The following is a 22,072-nucleotide window of genomic DNA, read 5'->3' on the forward strand; positions in this document are numbered from 1 at the left end:
ACTGTTCACCAAAATAAACACATATACTGGGCAGGGCAGGAAAAACACAGAGCCCAGAGACTACACAGGAAAACCTTTTAAACTACTGGGTCTCACTCTCAGGAAAAACTGACATAGGTGACTCTTTCCTCCTGACAGACCAGTTAGGTCTGGGAAAATCCAGCTGGCGTCTATAATACCTAAATAAGATCCTCCTAAAGGGTGGGGAAAAAGCACTATACAGGCAGGGCAAGAAACAAAAAAAACAAGAACTGAAAAATTCTTATTTGTTAAACAAAACCTAAGCTAGAGGACCAGAATAAGCTGAACTGAATGTCAAAGAACAGATAGACAACAAAGTCATTCAGCAAGAAAATTCTAGGAAAAACAAAGTGAAAACGATCTCCAGAATAAACTAATTAAGGTAATTAAATGCCTAGATACCAGCAAAAAATGATGATTCACACTAGGAAAATTGAAGAAATGGCACAGTCAAAGGAACACATCAACAACTCAACTGAGATACAGGAGTTGAAACAATTTAGAATGTTTGAACAGACCTGGAAAATCTGATCAAAAATCAAATCAAGGAATTGAGGGAGAATATAAAGAAGGCAAGGAATGAACAAAAAGAAGAAATCGAAGGTCTGAAAAAAACAAATCACAGAACTTGTGGGAATGAAAGGCATAGTAGAAGAGATGAAGAAAACAATGTAAACCAACAGTGTCAGATTTTAAGAGGCAGAAAATAGGATTAGTGAACTGGAGAATGGGACATCTGAAATCTGACAAGCAAAAGAAAATATAGGGAAAAGAATGGAAAAATATGAGCAGGGACTCAGGGAATTCAATGATAACATGAAGGGCGTGAATATACGTGTCATGGATGTCCCAGAAGAAAAGAAGGGAAAAGGAGAAAAACTAATGGAGGAAATTATGACTGAAAATTTCCCAACTCTTATGTAAGACTTGAAATTACAGATCCAAGAAGTGCAGCATGCCCCAAACAGAATAGATCCATATAGATGTACTCCAAGACACTTAATAATCAGAATGTCAGATGTCAAAGAGAAAGAGAGAATCTTGAAAGCAGCAAGAGAAAAACAATCCGTCACATACAAGGGAAGCCCAATAAGACTGTGTAGATTTCTCAGCAGAAGCCATGGAGTGGAGAAGACAGTGGGATGATATATTTAAGATACTAAATGAGAAAAACTGCCAATCAAGAATTCTATATCCAGTGAAACGGTCCTTCAGAAATGAGGGGGAAAGTAAAACATTTGCAGTCAAAAATTCACTGAGAGAATTTGTGACCAAGAAACCAGCTCTGCAAGAAATACTAAAGGGAGCACTAGAGACAGATAAGAAAAGACAGGACAGAGAGGTGTGGAGGAAAGTATAAAAATGAAGACTATGAGTAAAGGTAAAAAGAAGAAAAACAAGATATGACATAAGACAAAATGGTAAAAAGGAAGTACTGCCCATACAGTAATAACACTAAATGTTAATGGATTAAACTCCCCAATCAAAAGACGTAGACTGGCAGAATGGATTAAAAAATAGGACCCATGTATATGCTGTCTACAGGAAATGCATCTTAGATCCAAGGATAAACATAGGTTGAAAGTGAAAGATTGGGAAAAGGTATTCCATGCAAATAACTATCAGAAAAGAGTAGGAGTAGCTATACTAATATCCAACAAATTAGACTTCAAATGTAAAACAGTTAAAAGGGACAAAGAAGGACACTATGTATTAATAAAAGGAACAATTCAACAAGAAGACATAACAATCATAAATTTTTATGCACCGAGCCAGAATGCCCCAAAATACATGAGGCAAACACTGAAAACACTGAAAAGAGAAATAGACACATCTACCACAATAGTTGGAGACTTCAATTCCCCACTCTCATCAATGGACAGAACATATAGACAGAGGATCAATAAGGAAACAGAGAATTTGAAAAATAGAATAAATGAGCTAGACTTAACAGACATATATAGGACATAACACCCCACAACAGCAGGATACACCATTTTCTCAAGTGCTCATGGATCATTCTCAAGGATAGACCATATACTGGGTCACAAAGCAAGTCTCAATAAATTTAAAAAGATTGAAATCATACAAAACAGTTTCTCAGATCACAAAGGAATGAAGCTGGAAATCAATAATGGGCAGAGTGCCAGAAAATTCACAAATATGTGGAGGCTCAACAACACACTCTTAAACAACCAGTGGGTCAGGGGAGAAATTACAAGAGAAATCAGAAAATATCGAGGCAAATGAAAATGAAAACACAACATATCAAAACTTATGGGATGCAGCAAAGGCAGTGCTAAGAGGGAAATTTATTTCTCTAAATGCCTATATCAAAAAAGAAGAAAAGGCAAAACCAAGACTCCTATATCCAGCAAAATTGTCCTTCAAAAATGAGGGAGAAATTAAAACATTCTCAGACAAAAAGTCACTGAGAGAATTTGTGACCAAGAGACCAGCTCTGCAAGAAATACTAAAGGGAGCACTAGAGTCAGATACAAAAAGACAGAAGAGAGAGGTATGGAGAAGAGTGTAGAAAGAAGGAAAGTCAGATATGATATATATAATACAAAAGGCAAAATGGTAGAGGAAAATATTATCCAAACAGTAATAACACTAAATGTTAATGGACTGAATCCCCCAATCAAAAGACATAGACTGGCAGAATGGATTAAAAAACAGGATCCTTCTATATGCTGTCTACAGGAAACACATCTTAGACCCAAAGATAAACATAGGTTGAAAGTGAAAGGTTGAGAAAAGATATTTCATGCAAATAACAACCAGAAAATAGCAGGAGTGGCTATACTAATATCCAACAAATTAGACTTCAAATGTAAAACAGTTAAAAGAGACAAAGAAGGACACTATATACTAATAAAAGGAACAATTAAACAAGAAGACATAACAATCATAAATATTTACGCACCGAACCAGAATGCCCCAAAATACGTGAGGAATACACTGCAAACACTGAAAAGGGAAATAGACACAAATACCATAATAGTTGGAGACTTCAATTCCCCACTCTCATCAATGGACAGAACATCTAGACAGAGGATCAATAAAGAAATAGAGAATCTGAATATTACTATAAAGGAGCTAGACTTAACAGACATTTATAGGACATTACATCCCACAACAGCAGGATACACCTTTTTCTCAAGTGCTCATTGATCATTCTCAAAGATAGACCATCTGCTGGGTCACAAAGCAAGGCTTAACAAATTTAAAAAGATTGAAATCATAGACAACACTTTCTCGGATCATAAAGGAATGAAGTTGGAAATCAACAATAGGCGGAGTGCCAGAAACTTCACAAATACGTGGAGGCTCAACAACACACTCTTAAACAACGAGTGGGTCAAAGAAGAAATTACAAGAGAAATTAGAAAATATCGAGGCAAATGAAAATGAAAACACAACATATCAAAACTTATGGGATGCAGCAAAGGCAGTGCTAAGAGGGAAATTTATTTCTCTAAATGCCTATATCAAAAAAGAAGAAAAGGCAAAAAATGGGGAATTAACTGTCCACTTGGAAGAACTAGAGAAAGAACAGCAAGTTAATCCCAAAGCAAGCAAACGTAAAGAAATAACGAAGTTTACAGCAGAAATAAATGAAATTGAGAACATGAAAACAATCGAGAAAATCAACAAAACCAGAAGTTGGTTCTGTGAGAAAATCAGTAAGATTGATGGATCCTTAGCGAGGTTGACAAAATGAAGAAGAGAGAGGATACAAATAAATAAAATCAGAAATGAAAGAGGAGACATAACCACTGACCCCACAGAAATAAAGGATAATGAGAGGATACTATGAACAATTTTATACTAATAAACTTGACAATGTAGATGAAATGGACAACTTCCTAGAAAGGCATGAACAACCAACATTGACTCAAGAAGAAATAGACAACCTCAACAAACCAACCACAAGTAAAGAAATTGAATCAGTCATTAAAAAGCTCCCCCAGAAGAAAAGTCCAGGACCAGATGGCCTCACATATGAATTCTACCAAACATTCCAGAAAGAATTAGTACCAATCCTGCTCAAACTCCTCAAAAATTTGAAGAGGAGGGAAAGCTCCCTAACTCATTCTACGAAGTCAACATCATCCTCATACCAAAGCCAGGCAAAGATATTACAAGAAAAGAAATCTACAATCTCTCTAATGAGTATAGAAGCAAAAATCCTCAACAGAATTCTTGCAGAAATGCAAGATGCATCATTGCAATGATGGTATGCAATGATGGTTCAACATGTGAAAATCAATTAATGTAATAGACCATATCCACAAATCAAAGAAAAACCACATGATCATCTCGATTGATGCAGAAAAGGCATTTGACAAAATTCAACACCCTTTCCTATTGAAAACATTTCAATGGATAGGAATAGAAGAGAACTTCCTCAACATAATAAAGGAAATATATGAAAAACCCACAGCTAACATCATCCTCAATGGGGAAAAACTGTAAACTTAACCCCTAATATCAGGAACAAGACAAGGATGTCTGCTCTCACCATTGTGTTGGAAGTTCTAGCAAGAGCAATTAGATAAGACAAAGAAATGCAAAGCATCAAAATTGGAAAGGAAGAAGTAAAACTCTCACTGTTTGCAGATGATATGCTATATGTTGAAAAACCTGAAAAATCCACAGGAGAACTTCTAGAGCTAATAAATGAGTGCAGCAAAGTGACAGGTTACAAGATCAACACTCAAAAATCTGTAGTGTTTCTATACACTAGTAATGAACAATCTGAGGAGGAAATCAAGAAAAAAGTTCCATTTACAATGGCAACTTAAAGAATAAAATATTTAGGAATAAACTTAAGATACAAAAGACCTATACAAAGAAAACTACAGGAAATTGTCAAAAGAAACATAGAGGACATAAATAAATGGAAGAGCATACTGTGTTCATGGATTGGAAGACTAAATATAATTAAGATGTCAATTCTACCTAAATTCATTTACAGATTCAATGCAATACCAATTAAAATCCCCAAAACTTACTTTTCAGAAATAGAAAAACCAATAACCAAATTTATTTGGAGGGGCAAGGTGCCCTGAATAGCTAAAAATATCCTAAGAAAGAAAAATGAAGTTGGAGGCCTCATGCTACCTGACTTCAAGGCGTATTATGAACTACAGTGGTCAAAACAATATGGTATTGGCATAAAGATAGATACACTGACCAATGAAATTGAATAGAATGTTCAGATATAGACCCTCTCATCTATGGACATTTGATCTTTGATAAGTCAGTCAAGCCAACTCACCTGGGACAGCACATTCTCTTCAATAAATGGTGCCTAGAGAGCTAGATATCCATATGCAAAAGAATGAAAGAGGATCCATATCTCACACCCTATACAAAAATTAACTCAAAATGGATCACAGACCTAAACATTAGATCTAAGACCATAAAACTGTTAGAAGAAAATGTAAGGAGATATCTTATAAATCTTACAATAGGGGGCGGTTTCCTAGACCTTACACCCAACTGAAGTAAGAATGAAATAAATGGGAATTCCTCAAAATTAAACACTTTTGTGCATCAAAGAACTTTGTCAAGAAAGTAAAAAGACAGTCTACACAATGGGAGACAATATTTGGAAACTGTATATCAGATGAAGGACTAGTATCCAGAATATATAAAGAGATTGTTCAACTCAACAACAAAAAGGCAGACAACTCAGTTACAAAATGAGCAAAAGACTTGTACAGACACTTCTCAGAAGTGGAAATACAAATGGCTGAAAGGCTCATGAAAAGATGCTCAACTTTCTTGGCTATTAGGGAAGTTCAAATCAAAACCACAATGAGATATCATCTCACACCCACCACAATGGCCATTATCAATAAAACAGAAAGCAAGAAGTGCTGGGGAGGATGTAGAGAAAAGCACACTTATCCACTGTTGGTGGGAATGTCATATGTTTCAACCGTTGTGGAGGGCAGTTTGACTTCCTCAGGAAGCCAAATATAGAATTGCCATATGACCTGGCAATACCATTGTTAGGTATCTACTCGGGGAGCATGAGGGCAAGGACACAAGTGGACATTTGCACACCAATGTTTATAGCAACATTGTTTGCAATTGCAAAGAGATGGAAACAGCCAAAGTGTCCGTCAACAGACGAGTGACTAAACAAGCTGTGGTATATACATACGATGGAATATTATGCAGCTGTAACATACAGTAAAGTTATGAAGTATGTAACAACATGTATGGACCTTAAGGACATTAGTCTGCTGAGTGAGATTGGCCAGAAACAAAAGGACAAATACTGTGTGGTCTCACTGATACGAACTGACATTAGTGAATAAACTTGGAGAATTTCATTGGTAACAGAAACTATCAGGAGTTAGAAATAGGGTAAGATATTGGGTACTTGGAGCTGAAGGGATACAGATTGTGCAACAGGACTGATAGTAAAAACTCAGAAATGTATAGCACAGTACTACCTAACTATAATGCAATTATGTTGAAACACTGAATGTAGCTGAATGTGAGAATGATAGAGAGAGGAGGGATAGGGGGCACAAATAAAATCAGAAAGAAAGACAGATGATAAAAACTGAGATGGTATAGTCTAGGAATGCCTAGAGTGTATAATGATAGTGATTAAATGTACAAATTTAAAAAATTGTTTATAACGAGGAAGAACATAGGAATGTCATTACTGCAGGGTGTTGAAAACTGATAGTAATTAATATTTTGAAATTTATCTTATGTGTGAGACTAAAGCAAAAAATGTTTATATGGTACAAAATTTATATTTTGACTGGTGCATTTCCTAATATAGCTTATGTAGACAGCTTAATTGAACACCATAAGTACATGGAACCTTAAGTAGGGCATGAGATTTTATTGGTTTGTCCAGAGTGATGCCCCAATAAACCCCAGAGTGATTTGAACAGTGAATAAAAAAGTATTTGCAAAGTTCCCTTCAGGGAATGGTGAGAAAGGAGGAAAATTCACTTTCCCTAAGTTGAATTCTTAATATTCTCATAAGCAGTGCAGGCAACCAAAGCTATAGGCTCAGCCCCCAATCTTGGGGTTTGTTCATATGAAATTTAACCCCACAAAGAATAGGTCAAGCCTACTTAAAATTAGACCTAAGAGTCACCCTCAAGAGAACCTCTTTTGTTACTCAGATGTGACCACTCTCCAGCCAACACAACAAGCAAACTCACTGCTCTCCCCCTGTGTACGTGGGATATGACTCCGGGGGGTGTGGACCTTCCTGGCAATGTGGGACAGAAACCCTAGAATAAGCTGAGACTCAGCATCAAGGGATTGAGAAGACCTTCTCAACCAAAAGGGGAAAGAGTGAAATGAGAAAAAACAAAGTGTCAATAGCTGAGAGGTTTCAAACAGAGTGGAGAGGTTATCCTGGAGGTTATTCTTATGCATTAAGTAGATATCACCTTGTTAGTCAAGATGTAATGGAGAGGCTGGAGGGAACTGCCTGAAAATGTAGAGCTGTGTTCCAGTAGCCATGTTTCTTGAGGATGATTGAATAATGATATAGCTTTCACAGTGTGACTGTGTGATTGTGAAAACCTTGTGTCTCATGCTTCTTTTATCTATCTTATCAGCAGACGAGTAAAACATACAGAATAAAAATAAATAATAGGGGAACAAATGTTAAAATAACCTTAGATTGAAATGCTAGTGATCAATGAAAGGGAGGGGTAAGGGGTATGGTATATATGAATTTTTTTCTTTTTTCTTTTATTTCTTTTTCTGAATTGAAGCAAATGTTCTAAGAATTGATCATGATGATGAATATGCAACTATGTGATGATATTGTGAATTACTGATTATATATATAGAACGGAATGATCATATGTTAAGAATGTTTGCATTTCTTTCTTGTCATATTTTTAAAAAAATTTAAAAATTAATAAAAAATTAAAAAACAACAAAAAAAACAGGAAAATCAAACAAAAAGGAAAAAATAATGTATTTTTCTTCTAAGCTGCGACTTTAAGAAGGATGTAGCAGCATTGGGTGCAAAGATATCTGTCATTTACTAGATTCATCTTTTCAAACCATGGGTCCTCTTTAGTACTGATAGAGATTTTAATCCTCATTTGACCTAAAATGTGTGAATATAAAGACCTGATAATTCCTGGTTTAGAGAAACTCAATTCCCCCATTGAAGTAAAAAACACTGGAAATCTGTTGGTAGAAGTATTTAATAATGTACATAGTAGGTTTTCAACAAATTTATTGAATGCGTGAGTAAATAGAAAACTGCTTGAAAGAGTCAAAAGTGAGTAGGGAACTCTCCATTTCCACTTTGTCACAAACCACATTCATATGTAGATAAGATCCTTCAAGAAGCAGAAGGTCAAGAAGGCTGAGAACTGCAATTTCACTGACAAAGCAGAAAGCGTGTATTTTATACGTGGGGGTGGGGGGTGGTCTGCTGATTACTTGCCCTCAGGTCAAATTTGGCCTGGCCTGTTTTTGTATGGTACAAGATAAAATTGGTTTTTTTTACATTTTTAAAGAATTGTTTTAAAAATGAAAAAAACAGAAAAAAGAAAAAATATGTTTCAGAGACTTTACATGGCCCTTAAAGCCTAAAATATTTACCATCTGGCCCTTTACAGAAAAAGTTTGTCAACATCTGTTTTACACCATAAACTGTGAGATCTAACAAAACTTTTTACCTTGTGCAGAAGATAAAAAGATGCATGGTTACAGAAAAGATGTCTTACCTCATCATGCACTCGTATAGCTGTGGCATTCCAAAAATTTTACAACACCTTTTTAAAAAGTAATCTTTGTTAAACCACCCATATACATATACACAAAGATCTTACTCAAAAAAAAGAAAAAAAAGATCCTACTCACCATAAGATCCTACTTTAAAATGGGCCCACACCTGCTGAGAACAGCTCAAGCAGCTGTTCAAACAGGGTCAGAAGGGGCAGTGGGAGATTGAGAAAGAATGCAATACAGAGAGTTTAAGAGAAAGTGGGGGCTGGATGATTCATTGCCTGACTGACCACGAGAAGCCAGCGCAAGTTTATTTTATACTGCTTAACAATAGAAATATAGATAAGGCAGTGCAGTACATGAGAATGTGCTTGATGTAATGAATAGGGGTACAAAATTTTCTTGAGAACAGAATGAACATTAATTAGCTTGCTTGAAACTGCAGAGTCAGAACTTTCCCACGGTAAGGCCAGATTAGATAAGGCACAGCCCGGGCCAGATCTCATCCCACTGGAGACCAAGGGGCTGTGCCTCCAGGGTTGCTCTGATGTGGCCTTGCCAGCATTCAGAAGCCTGCTTAAAAGTCAGAGACCTGCTTCATGAAAAACCTGACCTGGGCCCCAGCATCTCTCCATGTTTATTCTTTAAGAGGAGTCCGAAATTTCTCTTGATGGCCCCTTTGCGACCATGCCTGTCTTAGGTTTTTCCTCCCGTGAGGAATCTTACCCGTTGTTGGCTAACCAGCCATCTTTTGGGGCTTTTCCAAATTTTCTCCTCATGGGCCCTTTGCAACTGTGCCTTGTTTTAGGTTGTTCCTCCTCTGAGAAATCTTACCCATCTTTGGCTAACCAGTCATTTTCCGGGGACAAGCATGGTGCTATAGGTGTGCAAGTGAGGGAGGGGCAATGCTCCCTGAGAGGGTTCAATCATGTCTTTAAATCAGTAGCACTAGCATGACAGAGATCAAGGCAGCAGTCCTACATTTGGATTCATGTTGCTGTCTTTGGAAGCATTTCCAGATTATGCATAAAAGACAAAAGAGAAGAATTAATATCATTATTATGCTAATAGTAAATCCTTTTCAAGTTTTTTAGCTAAATTAGTGGATTTAGAGATTACAGCCCTTGAGCAATCCCATTCATAACATCAGTGCCTTTTTAATAATTTGGAATATTCTTTTGTATTCCTATTCTTGCTTGAAGTTTATTAATATTTAGAGTTAAATTATTTTGATGCCCTAATAAATGTCTTTTAATGTTTCATTTATGTTTACTTTCATTATACAAGAATGGAAAAACACAGAAAGATTTGTGATGTTTCAATCACGTAAGTGCTATTGCATTTTAAGCGATTGAATTTCATCTTCTAACATAATTTCTCCCCCTTTTTTATTCTTAAGAAGAGTTGGTTTTGGAAATCAAGTGTTGCTGATGAATCATTGTTCTGTTTCGGAGGAGTTAGAGATATCCACACCGGAGGACTGAAGAGAAGAGAACAAAACTGAGAATAATTAGCATAATAAAGTAATCACGTATATAGCAGAATGCTTTAGCATGTTGAATGGATTAATACCTTGCAAATCATTTAATAATCCTCTGGAAAATCCTTTAGGATCAGTTACATCAGCATGTATTTTTTGTTTATCTAGACTAGAAGAGCGTAGTTGTTGAAGATCAAGGCTTACATTGTTATTGAACCATATACCAGCCAGATGATTTTGAATTTGTGACCAACTCCACTTAGATTGATTATACGGTAGAGCAGTTAAATATATACTGTGATATTCTGGATGACGTAAAAGCTCTTCTTTAAATTTAAGGGCTTGTAGTTGATCTCCAAGCTGAACCATAGCAGATTCCAATGTATTTAGTTTAGCATGAAATTGAGTATCTAAATCTACTTGAGTTTGAAAGGCTATGAAAGTATTGTGGACCAAATCATTAATAGTATTAGCATTTTAAGTGCTTTGACTTAAGGCCAGGGCAGATACAGTAGTAGTGGTTATTAAAGTTACTGAAGATAATATACCAGCTATAATTAACCCTACTAGTCTTTTTGAATGAATAAGTCCGAATGTAGTTCTTATAATACTTGTAGTCCCGGATTATAGTACCAGGGACCACTGAAATTAACTGGCAGCATGAGAAAAGCAGGCTGATGAAGTATAAGAATATCTTGGTCAATATTATGTACAGATAGTCAATTTGTTACATTGCAATTAAAGCAAGTAATAGGAAGCATGTCATTTTTTTCGTGTTACGATTAAATTTCCAGCAAGGACTACATAAGGAGTGTTAGCACATGCAGTTACTTTAAATAAATTCCAGCAATAATTCCCTCTTTACAGCATACTAATTATCTTTTTTACATAATGCATTATTGCCATGATAAGACAGTTGAATAGACTGAGATGCTGCAGTTAACCTCCACAGATCTTTTTGAAAATGTCCATGTTAATTCTAAGTATATTAGCTCAAACCCTCCCGGTTGCTGAGAGTTGGAGCAGGAAAAGAAATTATTTAAATCGTGTGCCCAGTCTTAACACTGTGAAGGTGTCACCACTTAAACTGATATTATGCTCTGAGGCAAAGGGTTGAGCACACTCAACCCGTGGAGGATGCTGGTTAAGAACAGTATGTGTACTATTGGCACAATAAGGAAAAGGGGGGTGTTGGTAAGGAATCCGAGTGTTGTCATTTGTAAATCCTCCCTTTTTAACCACTCAAAGGATTTTATCATAATCACCAGAATTAGCAAAATTAAAAAGTTGAGCTCCCGCAACTGCCGTCTGGTATTCTTGCCCAACTAGAAGACATCCAGTAATATTTCTAGAAGAAAAACATAAAGGCCAAAATACTGAACTTCCTGTATAGTTGATTATTCCCTGTTCATATTTAATGGAGCCTACTGACCAACCTCCCAAAAGCTGGATGTAATCTATAAAAACAGGTATAGAAGGTTCATTCCAAGAAGTAGGAGACACTATGGGAGGAAAGGGAACATATCCCAATGGCATGCTCCTGAAACTAAGCCCACCTGAAGAGTTAACAAAGAACACCAAGCTATAAAAAACAATTTTGGAGTAGAAGGTTGACCAGTTGATAGTAAAATTGCAGCAGCATGTCGGGTAAGTTTTTATTTGTCCCCATGTCATAGCAGGTGTAGAAGATGTATTAGTTGTCAGCTGGGGGTGGCATTTCCGCTGGTTCTGGGGGGTCAGCGTCAACTCCTTCATCTGTGTGATCAATGGCTCGGTCTGCTGCTCCAGTTTCATGTCTCAGACAGTGTTTCGGGACCCAAAATGGTCGCTTTGTACCTTCTGGAAAAAAACAAACATAACCTCTTCCCCACATTTAAGCAGGATCAGGTCCCTTCCATTGACCAGTCTGTGAATCTTTCCACCATACTAATGCTGTGGGACGTGTGAATGTTCCTGGAAATGAGGTTTAGCTGATGTGAGGGAGTTCTTAAGCTTTAAAAAAATTTAAAGTATAAAGGGCTAAAGCTAATCTTCCTTGAGGGAAGGTAAGGTTTTCCATCCCCTTTCAGGCATTGATTTAAGAGAATAATGAGCTCATTCAATAATGGCTTGTACTTGCAGATTATGTAGAATTCCTGTGGTATGAGAGATATGAAAATTTGTACAAAACTGTTTAAACCTGTGACTTGTAAAAGCTGGGCCGTTATCTGTTTTGAGTGTTGCTGGTTTGCTCATAATGGGAAACACAGCTAGGCAATGCGAGATAACATATTTTTGAGCCTTCCCCTGCTTGCCAGGTAGCAAAAATGAAAGCAGAGTAAGTGTCTATAGTAACATGTACCCATAGTAAACGACCAGATTTTGTAAAATTAGTTATATCCATTTGCCATAATTGGATTATTGAAAAGAAATGCAGAAATGAGAATTCTTTATAGTTGATCGTGCTTGGTTTTGGTAATTTAAAATTTTTTACATGTAGTTTCTATGATATTTTTATACAATAGTGGCCAAATTCCAATTTGCTTATGTGACCGGGCCCAGTTTGGTCCTCTGGGAACTGGCTAGGGACCAAGAGGAGCTTCCTGGGACCTAGCTATCTTTATCAACGTACACCTCCTTCCTGGAGGATAGCCAGTCCTCCCACCTAGAGTGCACATTTTAACTGTTTCATACCAAGGTCATGCAATGGCAACATCAGGTGGACAGAACAGACTCCACAAATGCATCTTTCCCTTGCATTTGGCCCTTATACTCTGATCTTCCCCTGATGCAAGCCATGGTTATTTTGGGATAAATTGAGTTTATACATATATATTTTATATAAATATAGAACAAAGTATTAAAATATTTTGGCTAAAAGGAATTTAGGTATTTACATGATTTGAACATTATTTAGCCAATAATAGATTCACTGAAAGCAATATTACAAACAATTCTGAATTGCGTACTCCTTAGGGGACCAATCCGTTACAATTCCATAGGAACCATTAATGAGTACGGACTTTTGTTCAGTGTGATAAAAAATGATAATTTTTCTTTATCTTGCTCTGCTAAAGGTATGGTAAAGAAGCAATCTTTTAAATCTATTATGATAATAAACCAGTTTTTAGGAATTACAACTGGTGTGGGCAAGCCAGGTTGTAATGGCCCCATAGGTTGAATTATTGCATTAACTTTTCTCAAATCAATTAACATTCTTCTTATTTCCTGATTTCCTTTCTATAACAAATACTGGGGAATTCCAAGGACTATGAAATTCTTCTATATGTCCTGTTTAAACTATTCTTGAACTAACTGAGTTAGAACCTCTAATTTTTCTTTAGATAATGGCCACTGCTCAACCCATATAGGCTCATTTGTTTTCCAAGTTAAAGGTATGGGTTGGGGTGTAATGTTAACAGCAGCCCCAATTATATATTTGGATAGCTGAGAAAAAGTAAAAGTACACACTGAAGTATGTTTAAGACTAAGAGTCCCATATCTGCTTTTTAATTGTTCTACTTTTGCCCAAGTTTGAGGATTAACCATACTTTTTTCTGGAAACCGTGGGCAACAATCCTGTACATGACTAAGAAAAGTTTCTAACTGAGACTGAGAAAATTTTGTGCCTCTAGTGGACAGCATAGATTTATAGAAGTTCCTTTCTGTTGAACCTGCATACCACATGTTTTACACCTAGCTTAAAATATCTCCAATTCCCTTCTTACCTTTTTGTAGCTCTTAGTAACTCTGTAGTATTTGTAGTGGACATCCCTTGAGTCTCCTCACTTTACGCTTTTAAAGTTCCCCTGTGAGGTCCCTCTTCGGGTGCGAGTTGCCGAGCCCAGTTCAGGCAACTGTTCAAACAGGGTCAGAAGGGGCAGTGGGAGATTGAGAAAGAGTGCAACACAGAGTTTAAGAGAAAGTGAGGGCTCGGTGGTTCATTGCTTCACTGAACACAATGACCATGAGAAGCCAGCTCAAGTTTATTTTATTCTGCTTAACAATAGAAATCTAGGTAAGGCAGTGCAGTACATGAGAATGTACTTGACATAATGAATAGGGATACAAAATTTTCTTGAGAACAGAATGAACTTTAATTAGGTTGCTTGAAGCTGCTGAGGCAGACCTTTCCCATGGTAAGGCCAGATTAGATAAGGCACAGCCCAGGCCAGACCTCATCCCACTGGAGACCAAGGGGCCATGCCTCCAAGGTTACTCTGATGTGGACTTGCCAGCAGTCAGAGGCCTGCTTCATGAAAAACCTGACCTGGGCCCCAACACACACGCACAGAAATAGACTAGCTATAACAACATGACGTTCTGAGGTCCATACAGCTTCAAATCATCACAAGGGTCATGTCATCTGTGAGTGTGAATAACTGGTTTCTTCCTTCCCAGTTTGAATGTATTTTAGTTCTTTCTCTTGCCTAAGTGCTCTGACTGGAACTTCCAATACAGCGCTGAATACAGTGGTGATAGCAGGCGTCCTTGTCTTATTCTTGATCTTAGAGGGAAAGCTTACATTCTTGCACTGTTGAGTATGATATTTGCTTTGGGTTTGTAATTAATGCCTTTTATCATGTTGAGAATGTTGCCTTCTATTCCTAGTTTTCTTAGTGTTCTTATCATGAAAGGATGTTGGATTTTATCAAATGCCCTTTTCTACATCAATTGAGAAGATCATGTGGGTTTTTTTTTCCCTTTTATTAATGTCATGTGTTACATTGATTTTTTTTTTTGTTGAGCCATCTCTTCGTTCCTGGAATAAATACCATTCAGTCATGGTGTGTAATCTTTTGAATATTCTACTGGATTTTGTTTGACAATGTTTTGTTAAATCTATATTCATTAGGGATTTTGGTCTGAAATTTTGGCCATGCTTTTCTGCTTCTTTGTGTGTTTTGTATTTTTTTTGTTGAGAACTGGATATTCTGAGTATTATGTTGTCATGACTCTGGAAATCTAGTTCTCCATTCCTCTGCAATTGCAAGGGTTTTTTTTTTTTATTTTAAGTATATATACAAAGGAAAGAAAAAGCAATGATTTTCAAAGTACATTTCAACAAGTAGTTACGGAACAGCTTTCAGAATTTATTATGGGTTACCGTTCCAGTATTACAGATTTTTCCTTCAATCTGCTCCAGGACATTGGAGGCTAGAAGACATATATATTTATCTTTTTTTGTGAAAAGTAACATTGTATACAGAAAAGCAATGAATTTCAAAGCACATCACAACAGTTAGTTGTAGAATAGATTTCAGAGTTTGATATGTGTTACGGTTCCACACTTTTAGATTTTTACTTCTAGCTCCTCTAAAGATACTGGAGACTAAAAGAAATATCAGCATAATGATTCAGCAGTCATACTCATTTGTTAAACTCTACTTTCTCTGTATTTATTATTACCTTTGATTTTTCTTCCACTCTTTAGGGGTATTTGGGCTATGCCTATTCTAACTTTTTCAGTGTTGGCAGGGTCAGTCGATAGTATGGGTTAGATGTATGAAACTAGATGATGTTCTGGAGAGGATGGCCCCCCTTCATTTCAAGACTTGTCTGCTCCAGGGACCCATGTGGAGGTTGTAGGTTTCTGGAAAGTTACCCTGATACGTGGAACATTTGTAGAATCTTTTTTTTTTTTTTATGCTTTATGGTGGGGTCACAGTTTATTATTTTTCCATGTGAGTATCCCGTTATTGTGGCACCATTTTTTTTTTTGGAGGGGGCGGTGTGTGGCCCGGTAATCAAACCTTTGTTGAGTTTTTGTTTTTGTTTTTGTACTTCGGTGGGAAGGGTAAGTGCATGGACTGGGAGTTGAACCCAGGTCTCCTGCATACCTTTGTAGAATCTTATATAATGCCCTACGTGTTCTTTAGATTGGCTGGAGTGGTTTTGGTTGGGGTTTGGTAAGTTATGGTAGATAGCAGTGTCTACCTGAAGTTTGCATAAGAGTGACCTCCTGAGTAGCCTCTCGACTCTATTTGAACTCTCTCAGCCACTGTATTACCTAGGGTTCTCTAGAGAAACAATTAGCAGGAGATATCTGTAAATATAAAATTTATAAAAGTATCTCATGTAACCATGGGGCTGTAGAGTCCAAGGTCTATAGGACAGGCCACAAGCTGGCAGCTCCAGTGAAGGTCTTCAGTGAACTCTCAGGAGAGTCTGGCTGAGCAGAAAGAGTGATTGTCTCTTCTGAATCCCCCTTAACATTCCTTCCAGTAATTAGATTAAGCATCACTCATTGCAGAAGGCATTCCTGTTAGCTGATTGCAAATGTAATCAGTTGTGGATACCACCAACATAGTCATGATTTAAGTCCATGAAATGTCCTTATAGCAGCAGAGAGGCCAGTGCTTGCCCAACCACCTGGCCACCACCTGGCCAAGTTGACACATGAACCTAACCATGACAACCACTGATACCTTATTTGTTATGCAAGGGCTTTTTGTTGTTGTTGAGGGTTGGAGCTGTGAGTTTGTGACTTTTTCAAACTATTTTTGCTCCCAAATGAGGAATGGAATATACCAAGAGAAGAAGAAGAAAAGAACCTATGCTGCTTTTCCTTAAGAGGGGTTGGACCATGGTCCCCTCAGAGCCACACTTCCCTGGATTTTGGAGGAGTAGATCCTTATAGCCCACCCTGGTACCACTAAGCTGCACCAGGAGCCTGGGCTGCAGTCCCTGCTGCTGCCTACTGCTTAGTTGGGGGATGGAAGATAGTAGACACTATTGGGAGGGTGAAATTTCCTGGTATTTACCAGCCTCTTCCTCTTGTTCTTTCCTGTGTGCTGCACAGAGTTCCAAGATAGTTTAGACAGTTCTGCCACTTCAATGGTTAATTTGGTGGAGGGACTGGTTCCTGGAGCTTCCTGTTATTCAGCCGTCTTCCCCTCTCCAGCTTGCTTTTGCTTGGTGTTTGCATAATCTTTTTTCCCTACTTTAATTTCAGCCATTCTATATCCTTATATTTAGATATGTCTTGAGTTTTAGTTTGTTAAAGCTGCCAGAATGCAATATACCAGAAACAGAATAGCTTTTAAAAAAGGAATTTATTAAATTGCAGATTTACTGTTCTAAGACCATGAAAATGTCCAAATTAAGGCACCAGCAAGAGGTTACCTTCACTCAGGAAAGGCCAATGCTGTCTGGAACACCTCTATCAGCTGAGAAGACACGTGACAACGTCTGCTAGCTTGCTTACCTGGCTTCTCGTTTCATAAGGATTTCCCTGGGGTGTTTTCCTTCTGCATCTCCAAAGGTCCCTGGCTGTGTGGGCTCTAGATCTTTTTCCAAAATGGTTCCCTCTTAATTCCATGGTTAAGCAAACCTACCATGAATGGGTGGAGACACACCTCTGTGGAAACCACCTAATCAGAAGGTCCCATACACAACTGGGGTGGGTCACATCTCCATGGAAACAACTTAATCAAAAAGATCCTACCCAGCGGTATTGAATGAGGATTAAAGATCATGGCTTTTCTGGAATACACAACAGTTTTAAACCAGTACAACTGGTAAGCAGCATATAGGTGTTCTTTTTTAAGAAAAACTTTTCTGTGATATTCACATACCATAAAATTCACCCATTTAAAGTGTAAAGTTCAATGCAGCATATATTGTTTGTTAACCCAGCTTGATAATCTTTGTTCACTGGAACATTTAGTCCCTTATATTTAATGTATATATGAGAAATATTTAAGTTTAAATTTACCATCTTATTTTATGCTTTCTATTTGTCCTTTTATTCTGTATTTCTTTTTCTCTTCTTTCCTTTTTCTGGATCTTTTTCAATTGTTTTATTTATTTTTCTTGACTAATTTGGAAATTATATTCTGTTTTTATTCTAGTAGTAACCCTAGAAATTAACATGTACCTTTTACTCTTTAAAGTCTAAGTCATTGTGTACTCTAGGCAGAGGGTACAAGGCCGTGAGGGCAGGTGCTGTCACAGGTGAGGGAAAGGCCTTTCCTGGGGCTACTGATGGCAGCGTGGTGTTAGGCCTGCTGCTCCCTCCCCCTTGTCCAGTGCACGATCTGTTTGAGTTCACAAAGGTAATTTTCACAGAAGTATTTGGAAATAAATAAAAAAGAAAGGTTTTAAAGTAAGCCTTTAAGTTAGCGTGTGTTTGTGAAATAATGGCATGAAATCTTTATGAAAATATGTTTTTAGTAGATTTATGTAATGACAAATATTCACAAAAGTGTGTAAGTTGTAACTGTATAGCTTAATAATTTTGCACAAAGTCACGACTACCCAGATTAAAAAAAATAGAATATCAAGGACTCCATAAGGCCTGATACGTTTTTTTTTACCACCACCGTCAAAAGTTAAGCACCGTCCTGACTGCATGCACCCTAGGTTAGTTTTGCTTATTTTGAAAATCATGTGACTTTAATCATAGAGTAAGTGTTCATTGGAGTTCTTGTGAGTTTTGGAAATTATTGCTGTATAAAATTCCATTGTGCAATAGTACCTTTCAGTTATTCATTTTACTGATGATAGATATTGGATTGTTTCCAGTTTGGCACTCTTGGGAAAGTGCTTGCATGAGCATTGGTGGGTGTGTCCTCTGTACATATGAACATATTCCTGGTGGACATGTCCCAAGGAGCACAGTCCTGGGTCAGGAGGGTACATATGTGTTCCGTTTTAGTCATAGAGGATGCTGCCAAACTTTTTCAAAGTAGGGTATCCTTACAAAGATAGTTAAATTCTCTTATTAATTTCACATTACCCTGATAATATTGAGGTTAATATCTTTTTGATAGGTGAACAGGGCAGGTAAAAAGAGATAAAAACCAAGAGTTTGTTCTTCCCCCAAATGATGAGTAGAGTGTGAGCCCTGTCCCTACCGCTCCTGACCTTGTTTCTGTACGAACATGTCCGCAGACACTGGTGGCCCTCTTGGTGGTTGCTCTTGGCTCTGAAATGCCCCTTTCCACAGGCATCTTGCCGGTGACTGCTGCCACCTACCTACCTGAGCACAGCCTTCTGCTCCTGCCTACAGCACAGCACAACTAAGCTAAACTGATCATATAAGCAGGATTTTACTCACGAATCAGGATGACAGAAGGGAAGGCAACCCAGAGTGGAAATCATAGCTTACCCTACAAGATAGAGTTCACTGCTCTTCCCCTTGGGCAACCCCTGTCACTGCCCTACCAGAGCCCTGTCAGTGGGAGTGTCTCTCATCAAGGATGGTCCCACTCTGGGTCCAGAGGTCTCTCAGGGACAGCTTTGTGGCCTTACCACCACATGTTGATACTCACATAGGAGATGCTCAAGGTTCAGAAGTGATGTTTTCAGTGGATGTCCATAGTCAAGTGACCATACCAGGCCTCCATCCCAGTTTCCTGGAGAGGGTTCTCTTGTCCCACTTAGAGATTAACAACACAATATCTGCTGTGATCTTTTATTCTAATGGTGCAGAACCATGATGAGATGTATGGGTACTGGGCAGAGCAGGCCAGATGCATCCCCTTTGCCAGGGTTGGTCCCTCATAGGAACAAGGGAGGGAGCCTGCTACAGTGAGTGTGAAGTCCTCCATGGCCTATGCATGATTTGGATGGCATTGCTTTTGCACCCAGGTTTTGCAAACTGAGGGGACCAGTGGGCTCGTCCAGCCCTGCCAAGTTTAGTCCTTCTGTGTCACACTGAAGACAGTGGTTTAGGCTGTTCCTGGAAGGAGGTAGCGGTGGGGAAGGTAGGAGATAAGATGTGTGAGTTTGTTAGGAAATGTCATATAGATCATATTACATATTTGTGCTCTTGTCTTTTTTTTTAACAGAAGGTTCCATTGTCACATGGGGCGGACAGTGAAGAAGATGAAAATATTTCTGAACAAGATGGACTTCCAAGCTCACCTCTAATACTGCAACATACACGAGAAAAAGGTAAAATAGAATTAAAAAGATTACTATAAAAGCATTTGTTGGCAATAAATATTACTTAATTTGGGAGAAAACATAGCCATTGTACCTCCATTCAGTGGTTCCATGATAATAAATAGAAATATGCTTGAATTTTATTTTCACCACAGACAAGTTATTCCGTAGTTGATTGCCTGGATGTCAGGTTACCTTTAAAGTATGGGGTGCTCACTCACTGTTTTAAAATTTTGAAAATGTGGTTTTTTTTTCCTTTTTACTTTTTATTCATAAATACTTTCAAAGTATTTTGAAAAGGGAATTTAATAAGTTGCTAGTTTACAGTTCTAAGGCCGAGAAAATGTTCCAATTAAAACAAGTCTATAGAAATGTCCACTCAGAGGCATCCAGGGAAAGATACCGTGGTTCAAGAAGGCCAGTGAAGTTCAGGGTTTCTTTCTCAAGTGGAGGGCACACGGCAAACACAGTCAAGAGTTTCTCTCTCATCTGGAAAGGCACGTGGTGAACATGGTCAGGGTTTCTCTCATCTGGAAGGGTACTTGGCGAACATGGCATCATTTGCTTTCTTCCTCTCCTGGCATCCTGTTTCATGAAGCTCCCTGGGAAGCATTTTCCTTCTTCGTCTCCAAAGGTCGCTGGCTGGTGGACTCTGCTTCTCATGGCTATGTCATTCTCTGCTCTCTCAGAGATCTCTCATAGGACTCCAGTAAACCAATTAAGACCCACCCAAATGGGTGGAGATACCTCTCCCCTAATCCATCTTAACAATCACTCTTGATTGGGTTACGTCTGCAGGAAGATGATCTAATTACAGATTCAAACATACAGTATTGAATAGGGATTATTCTGCCTTTATGAAATGGATTTTGATTAAAACATGGCTTTTCTAGGGTCCATACATCCTTTCAAAGTAGCACAAAGGACATCAAAGTTACAGGACAGTTACAAAAAATATTACAAACCCATACAGAGAATAGTCTTTCCAACTGTTAATCTATCTGTCTGTCTGTCAGTCCATTTTCTGAACACTCGAGTGTAGGCTGTATACATCATTGTCAATACTGCCATGTACATTTCCTAAGAACAAGGATATTCACTTATGTAGCCACCTTAAGTGCAGTTATCAAGTTCAGGAAATTTCAAATTGATATAAACCTTACAGTATACATTCCAACTTTTTCATATGTGCCAATAATGTCCCTTTTAAGCTTTTTCTCCTCCCTTACTAGATCCCATCCAGGATCACATATTGCATTTAATTGTCATTGTCTCTGCTTATTTTTCCCTCTTTTTAAATTGTGATAACAGATATACACATAAAGTTTCCGTCTCAGCCATTTCCAAGCATGCCATCCAATGGGATTAATTATATTCACAGTATTCCCTCACCACCTTTCATTACTAAAATGTTCCCATCTCCCCAAACCAAAACCCTAACACTCATTATGTATTAACTCCCCATTCTCCCTGTCCCCTCCCCTGGCAACCTGTACTCTAATTTCTGTCTCTGTGAGTTTACATATTCTGTGATAATTTCTTTGTAGTTATCATGGGGCTTAAATTTAACCTAAAACATAACACTCTCATTTGCTTTTCTTTTTTTTTTGTCATTATCTTTTTTTTTAAAGCAGTTTTATTCAGATAAATGCATATAATACAGTTCATCTAAAGTGTACTATCTATTCCTTCTATTATTTTCACAGAGATGGATACATTATCACAGTCAATTCTAGAACATTTTCAACCTGTAGAAGGCTCACCATGTTATATGGTCCTATCTGGCTTTCCTTCTAAGGACATATACAACCCTCAACTTTCCCTTTCACACACAGTTGCAACCACATATCAGAGCTGTTGGTTATACTCACTATAATGTGTTCCCATCACCTCTGTCCATTTCCAAATATTTACAATCAACCTTATTGCATATGCTATAGAAATTAAATTCTGTAT

General features: G+C 37.7%; 1 protein-coding gene across 1 annotated transcript in view; it reads left to right on the plus strand.

Moving 5' to 3' along the window:
- CEP89 (centrosomal protein 89) overlaps positions 1–22,072 on the plus strand; it is a 215,418-nt gene that overhangs the window by 52,890 nt on the left and 140,456 nt on the right. Inside the window, exon 5 of the mRNA XM_077132246.1 lies at positions 20,020–20,125. Coding sequence (XP_076988361.1) covers positions 20,020–20,125 — 106 coding nt within the window. The remainder of the gene's footprint in view (positions 1–20,019; positions 20,126–22,072) is intronic.

The sequence above is a fragment of the Tamandua tetradactyla genome, chromosome 16 (genome assembly GCF_023851605.1).
Source record: "Tamandua tetradactyla isolate mTamTet1 chromosome 16, mTamTet1.pri, whole genome shotgun sequence".
In the NCBI taxonomy this organism is placed as follows: Eukaryota; Metazoa; Chordata; class Mammalia; order Pilosa; family Myrmecophagidae; genus Tamandua; species Tamandua tetradactyla.